General features: G+C 43.1%; 1 protein-coding gene across 1 annotated transcript in view; it reads left to right on the forward strand.

Moving 5' to 3' along the window:
• Nucleotides 1-3,213, forward strand: part of hs6st3b (heparan sulfate 6-O-sulfotransferase 3b) — a 43,182-nt gene extending 39,969 nt beyond the window's left edge. Inside the window, exon 2 of the mRNA XM_040202513.2 lies at nucleotides 2,332-3,213. Coding sequence (XP_040058447.1) covers nucleotides 2,332-3,100 — 769 coding nt within the window. The 3' untranslated portion in view covers nucleotides 3,101-3,213. The remainder of the gene's footprint in view (nucleotides 1-2,331) is intronic.
• Nucleotides 3,214-7,742: the final 4,529 nt, after the last annotated feature.

A 7,742-nucleotide genomic window follows, 5' to 3' on the forward strand; every position in this document is an offset into this window, starting at 1 on the left:
TTTGATGTTGAGTATGAATTGACTGTAAAAGGGGGACCACTCTTCCCCCACACACAGACCTTAGACAGCCATCTGTATCACTCCAGGGGGGAGGGACGACTCCCTGAGACAGATCTGCAGACCCACTGATTCTGCTGCATTTTCACAGCGATGGTGCATACAACTGACCTTTGGGACGTCAAGTGCGCTCAAACACTCGGCGTGTTTGTTTACGTCCCAGAGACAGTGTAATGAGGACGTATTTGATGCCAGCCGACTCCAGGAACAAGTGCCAGGATGCAGCTGCTGCCACCAGGGCTGTAATCCCAGCGTCTTGCCTGACTCATGTCGGGTAATTATGTCAGCGGCAGCGTTCCTGTAGCCCCGTAGGAGAAACTCGTGGCATATCGTCGTCATTCCTGTGTTTTTTTATAGTCGGGTATAGTAAAGATGCTATTTGTGAACTTGCATACCCTCAATTATTTTCCAGTATTCAGTGTCATCATCATGCACTTGACGCAGATTATCATTCTCTCAGTGATAAACTCGCGTTCTGTTTTGGGGTTTGGCCGAGGTCAATTTTGAATTGGTATTAGAGAAATAGTTTGATTCTGCTCAATTAGGCGGAATGTAAGGCACAAATAAAAGCATTAATTCAGTTTTCTGGGCCTACGACTACTCAAACAGCTGGAATTGAACCCCGCTTACCAGAAGTGAAAGCATGTTTACGTATCTCAACTCAGTCGCTGTCACAGTGAAACTTTGCACCTCATAGTCAAAAGGTTTAGCTTAGAAATAAATAACGTAGCTTTTTGACTGACTATAACATTCCACCGGTCACTCCCCTTCACACTGCACATGTCACTTTAACTGCAATTCATCACTTTGTCGTCACTCGTCACTTTGTTACTTGTTCGTTAGTGCACTTTATGCTTAATATTTTTCTTTTTAACTTTTTTAATATTTAACATTTTTAACTTTATTCCCTTGTTTTATACTAACCCATAGCCTTATTCTACTAACCCATTGCATTAACATTTCATTTTACTTTATTTTATTACTTCTGCACTGCTGTCTTGTCTGTCTACTGTCGCGCACTAACCGCCAAGACAAATTCCTTGTATGTTTGGCATATTTTGGTAATAAATGTTTCCTGATTCCTGATTGGGACAATAATATAACAAGTAGTTGTGAATACACATTTGAGTCCAAGCAAACCATGTATTCCCCCTTAAATATACCCTGTATGACGCGTGTGTGAATCCAAGCCTGAAGGACAATAAAGTGTAAGCACAGGAGAGTGTTTGTGTAACTCTTTTAGCTCCACTCCTGGGAGAAACCGCGTGGATGTTTGTTGTGCAGCAAAAAAGTGAAGCAGCGCCGAGAGCAGCTATGGAGTCGGGGCGAAATCTCAGGGCCACGTTCCACTTTATCGGCCCGCCCTGTTCTCTGGGGAAAAGGGTTACGTCATTAAAAATTCACATTGCACTCACAAGACATCCCCCGAGGAAAGGTTTACCTGGCCAACACCTGTCCAACATTTGTTTTCCATCAGAGTGCACTTTGACAGAGAATGGTGGGCGGATTGAAGCCCAGATGCTGCGTGGATGTCTTTGGAGGTCTTTAACTGTGGCATTAACGGCAGAGAGACAATACCTTGTGTGTGGGCCTTCAGGCTAAAACTAAATAACAACTCCACAATCAAATGTGATTGTAATATTTGGCCTTTGGCTTTTTTGTTGTTATTTTGCTCTCTCCTCCAAATAGATTTATTAGACTCCTGAATATGGATTTTCCCTTTCTTGACACTCACAGAAACGTATGAATCTATTACGCTTCCTTGTTCAGTGACTGTCCTTTTTAAACTATGAAATACAGTCATACTCTAGAGGGGGGGGTTGTTTGAAAAAGAAAAGCAACCATTTTCCACGAGAATGCCAGTGTTTTCTCCTCTAACTGCTATGATTGGTGACAAATGATTGGTGCAATATCCAGTTAAAAGTGCAAGAATTTTGAGGCACCATCGCTGAAACCTCGTTATTTTGAAGCAGTGACAGGTTTGGGATTTACTTGGGTCAGTTGGACTCACTTTCTGTATGTCTATTTGTCTTGATTCCCAATTATTCCTCGTTGGCAGCTGGGCGAATTCTGTGGAATGGAAACGCTTGGTGTTCCCTTTAGTAGAATCAGGTTAAACCTGTAATAATCTCACTGGTGAGATTTTCATTTGGCCAATTAACATTCAACCCCCCGGAATTAAGTTTCGCGCACAGACCAAAGTCACCATCTGTCGGCACAATGCGATGACCACGCGCCCGCAGCTCTCTAACTCTGTTTGTTTCTTGGCCGCAGGAACTTCTACTACATCACCATGCTGCGAGACCCGGTCTCCCGCTACCTGAGCGAGTGGAAGCACGTCCAGCGCGGCGCCACCTGGAAGACCGCCCTCCATATGTGCGACGGGCGCTCGCCCACCCAGGACGAGCTGCCCACCTGCTACAGCGGGGACGACTGGTCCGGCGTCACCCTGACAGACTTCATGAACTGCCCGTCCAACCTCGCCAACAACCGGCAGGTGCGCATGCTGGCCGACCTCAGCCTGGTGGGCTGCTACAACCTGTCCTCCATCAACGACAGCCAGCGCAACCACATCCTCCTGAGCAGCGCCATGAGCAACCTGAAGAACATGGCTTTCTACGGCCTGACCGAGTTCCAGCGCAAGACGCAGTACCTGTTCGAGCGGACGTTCAGCCTGCGCTTCATCGCCGCTTTCACGCAGATCAACAGCACGCGGGCCGCCAACGTGGACCTGAGCGAGCCCGTGCGCCGGCGCATCGAGGAGCTCAACTATTTGGACGTGCAGCTGTACGAGTACGCGAAGGACCTGTTCCTCCAGCGTTTCCAGTTCACCCGCCAGCGGGAGCACCAGGAGGTGCGCTTGAAGCGGCGCGAGGAGAGGCGCTGGCTGAGGGAGCGGAAGGAGCAGGGCAGGCCGTGGTCGCCCAAACACAGAGGGGCAGGAGGCTGGGGTGGGAGAAGGGGGGGAGGGCCGGAGAAAGGGAGTGAGGGGGACTCCCCCACCACCACTGAGGACTACACAAGCCAAGTGGTCCGTTGGTGAGGATTTAGTCCCCAGAGAGAGAGAGAGAGAGTGGTAGACTTCACTTAGAACCTTTGACTCTCTCTCTCTCTCTCTCTCTCTCGCTCTCTCGCACATCCGGTCTCTCTTTTTTTCGCTCACCATTAATCTGTCTCCTGCATCTGTCCGTTTCTCAGCTTCAGTCTGATCCGAGTGCTCTGCTGTTTCTTTGTGAAAACTGCCAAGTCTGTGAGTCTCACAGCAGCTCTGCCTTGGAGTGCCCTTTGGTGTCTTAAATCTTTAAATGCTGATCATACTTTTTCTTTTTTTTTTTGGACATTTCACTTTGGCCTTTCGTTAATAGACAGTGAACTGAGGTGGACGAAGAAGAAGAAGGAAAAAAACAAATCAAAAGAAGCTGCCGCGGACTGCTGCGCTTTTAATTCTGACACTCAAAGCAAAAGCGATGAACGTTCTTTGAAGCCTTTGTTGCAACTGGTAGAAAACCCTCTGAGTGATGTAATTGTAGAGGAACGGGTGGTTGCATGTCACACTTTAAGCCAAAGTTAACGAGACCAATATAATTCAATGACAATGAAACCCTCGCTAGAGAGACCATGCTGTTTGCATGCATGTTGTAAATGAAATCATGGAAGATGTTTGATGCTTGTATTTAGGTTACAGTCCAGTATACGCCATTTTCTGAAATGCAGTGCTTTGCAGATTTTAACCCGTCTCCCAAAAAGTACACACAGCGCTAATGGCACAGACATTTAGGTCTGAAAAAAAAGCATATTTTGTGAGTACTTCATTTTTCGAAGCAGTGGGTTGCAGAGCCTAAAAGTTGCTAATTAGCATCGGTGATGAAATGTGTCCGTGGGGCCGGTGTACGTCCTGGCTGGGAATGAGATAATTGGCATTCAGCTCCCACGCCCCTGCCCGTCACACTGGCTGCTTTTACGTGTTTGTAGAGCTGACTGCGGCTGCACTGTTGGCAATGGGAGCGCTGTAATGCCGGCGCAGCACCAGCCAACAGACCGGTGCCTCAAAGCGGGTTTCAAAAGAAAAAAAAGCGTGCCTGTCGTTTCTTTTGCCCGATAGTTTCCAGTCCTTCAAACCCAATCAGTGTGGCATTACGTGAAGATGAAAGAGGGCTCGTTTTTATCTGCTCAAATGGGCCTCAGTGATGCTTTTTATTCCTCCCATCTCCAGTTCACTCAGAATCCCTGCTTATCAAATTAGATGTTCACTAATTGTCTGTGACTGCAGTTACATACATTATAAAATACCTCAGAGGGCACAGTTTTATTTCGTCTTTAAGAATCACCTGCGTGTGTCGTCTAGTTTGAATGATTCATGTAGCTCGTGCAGTGAATGTGTTGAATGAATTCAGGGTTAAGCTGCTCAGAGTTGTACTGGTGCATGAGGAGGATGTGGATGGCTGGATAAGAACAAAGACTGTAGGTGTATAGCACATTGATAAAACCCCAAGTGTTTCAAAGGGAGAGAGAGCTTTGAACATTGAATCGTTTCAGAATTCATAATTGAATTAATAAACGTTGTGTTGTAGTAAATAGATTAGTGATAAATCCTTTCAAAGGTATCAGCTTGAATAATATAGCCTCATTTTTATTTTTATTGTGCTACTTGATACATTTTAAAGGCTTTTTAAAGCAAGGTTAGATGCAGCTTTTGATGCTTGTTAAATTGCAAATAAATGAATAAATGTATTTGGATCATTAATAATAGTCCAATCATATAAAATCTAATTGATATATTATGCTTAATGCTAAATCATGCTATATGACATTAGATATGTATGACTACATAAAAACAATCTGCGGTTTGTAGGAAAATATATTTTGGGGGGTTAGAATTTGGGTTTTGGTATGATGAGATTTATGTGGAAATACCAAGACATTAGTGTTAAAACACAACATTTAAGCAATTCAAATCGTATTAAGTCAAATTAATTCATAAAAGTAGGTGTGACCCCGTTGCTTATGCTATTAAGATTATTAAATAAAATGTGTTTAAAGGACCTTTAAGTAAAAGTGAACGCAGGATAATTGGTTTTGTGTTTGTCATTTTTAGTAAAGGCATTTTGAGCTGTCATGGCTGGTAAACACATGAATTCCATACAGCTTCTTCAGTCTGCTGTGGAAAAAAAGACAACACATAAATGATATGGCATTGTCACTTTATTCGATATAGCTATTTTACAGGGAAAATTTCTTTTGAAAATGGCTTGCCAAATGGCCGTTTATTTTGGAAAAGGCTTTTAATAAACCAACACGCAGCACTGCGGCGTGACAAGCTGTAGGAATGACAATGTTCCCCAGTGACAGATGGCATGAGCACAGCATGAGCAGTAGAGGTGCTGTATAGCTATTAATGAAACACTTGTTGTAAATGTGCTATACACCCAGGTTACATTATATAAACCCAACATTTATTCGCTGTCTTAACGCTTGAGACGCAGTGTCTACAGCGGCTCAACCGGGGAGGTAGAGCAGCGAATGGGAAAGTTAAAAATCTTAAAATGAAAGTTCTGGGGCGTAATAATGCTACTGTGACACCACGGAGTTCAGACGGGAACTGTAATTAGCACATTTCTCCCAGCTGTGTGGTACCACCTGCAATTAATGGTTGCCATGGTGATGCTAACTGCGGAGCGATGCTCGGGTCAGGCGGTTCTTTTAATAGAGACAAAGCTCAGAGGCATCACTCACAAGTCAAGGTTGTTATTTTTACATTTGACAGAGTGAGAGAGAAGGAGAGAGGACTCTGCTCCACGCACTGTTCATAGTTGGGAGCGGGATGTGAGTGGGGAGCAGAGCAAGCTAAGAAAAGTCCCTCGTTCTGTTTCCGCTGGTGAAACTGCTCGGTTGACGTTGCAGCCGACCAGGCCAGATGGAGGGCACGCTCACGCTCTGAGGCTCACAGCGGAGGTCTGTTCGCTCCGAGAGTTACTTTGCTTCAAAGACCACACTCGGGTTTGAAAGGTATGAATGATGCGAACCCCAAAAATGTACGTGCGACGATTTCCTCAATGAGCTTACCATGTGGAACGTTGAAAACAAAGTCCCTACATTGAATGTTGTTCATGTGGTTAGATGCCAAAAAAGAGGAAGACCAATTAAAGGAATTAATTGTGCATCCATTGCTTTGCTTTTCTGTGACTTCTTAATAATTGTTTTCACTACAAGGTGTCCTAAAAGAATTTCCATCAATTTTGAAATTGTAAAAGTTAAAATACGGTGTAAATAAAGTGATGAGGGGGGGACTTTGCTGACCTTCCCAGAAAAGAATGAAATGCCTCTTTGTTTGGAGCATTTTAATGAACTTGTACTGCCACTTCGTGTCTGAGAATCAGATCTATCTGTATTTATTCTTATTTCTTTATATAATTTAAATCATTGCTGAATAATTGGCTTTGTCTGATGGAAAATACCAGTATTACCAACACCTCAGTTTCAACGGAAGAGAGCTTTCTTAATGTAAGAATTTCTATGTACATGTTTAAAGTCTTGTGATGAAATTAACAGTCTAAAATCCTTTTGGCGTGTAATATTTAATCTGCCTTTTTTCAGACCTGAAAAAAAAAACAAGTGACTTCTGCTTAAGATATCTGAAATAAACGCATTGAATGGCCATGACATCATAATGTGTGTTGTTTTTATATTCTCAAACTTGATATCTACCGCGCATGAATTCATTTTGGTTCTTGTGTGTTTTGTAAGAACTTCTGTCTGACTTTAAAGTAGGTTTTACTGTATATGAGTAGGGAGTGTAACAGTCACAGTGCAACTACGTGATGTTGCAAAGAGATTTATTCCTTAATTATACTCGACTGCAATTTACTGTAATAGTGTCTGTCAACCAATCAGAAGACAGACACAACCTCCTGCAAGACTCCATTGCGGACAGTTTTTCATCTTGCAGTGAGTCAGGGAGCTCCACAGGACAAACGTCTAGACACAGAAATAGCCAGAGATACACAATTACTGAGCGTATTCTTCTGAATAAAGTCATTTCCTCCAATGTGAAGAAATAACAAAGTAAGCAGGTGTCTGGTGATGTCATCAGGCCTAATTAAAGATAAGCACAGTGTTATATTCTTGAACTGTTGTATTATTTCAATTTATTTCAACTCAAATAAATTACATTTGTAATACTTATAATTTAAGTATTATTTAATGTATATTACACCACTGATTTAGGAAGGAGGTTTAGGGTTTAGGATCTTATTAGGAGGTCCAACAATATTGCCAGAAAAATACATTTCCATTTACCAATAAAGCAAAGGGCCTCAGTGACATATTGAGTTAACTTGGTGAACTTCTGATTATCACTCTGTGTACATCCGAGAATTACAACAATGTCAGCATGCATAGCAATTCCAAAAAACGACAAACCTTTAAAAAATGTGATAATGTGATATTCACATGAATTGGGTTGCTTGTAGATTTGGTCAGATCAGGCAACAGTGCAAACTAAACTGTGAATATTAATAGTGACCTTCATTTTAACATGCAGGTCATCTATTTACCCACGTGGCATAACCATCAGTCAGACTTGCCCACTACTGTGTCTCTGGACCAGTCCGCACCCCTCGTTGACCTCTAGCTGTGTAAATCTGTGAAAGCATATTTGGGAGAAGGCTGACATCTACGGGCCGTGT

Source organism: Gasterosteus aculeatus, chromosome 16 (genome assembly GCF_964276395.1).
Source record: "Gasterosteus aculeatus chromosome 16, fGasAcu3.hap1.1, whole genome shotgun sequence".
NCBI classification, from domain to species: domain Eukaryota; kingdom Metazoa; phylum Chordata; class Actinopteri; order Perciformes; family Gasterosteidae; genus Gasterosteus; species Gasterosteus aculeatus.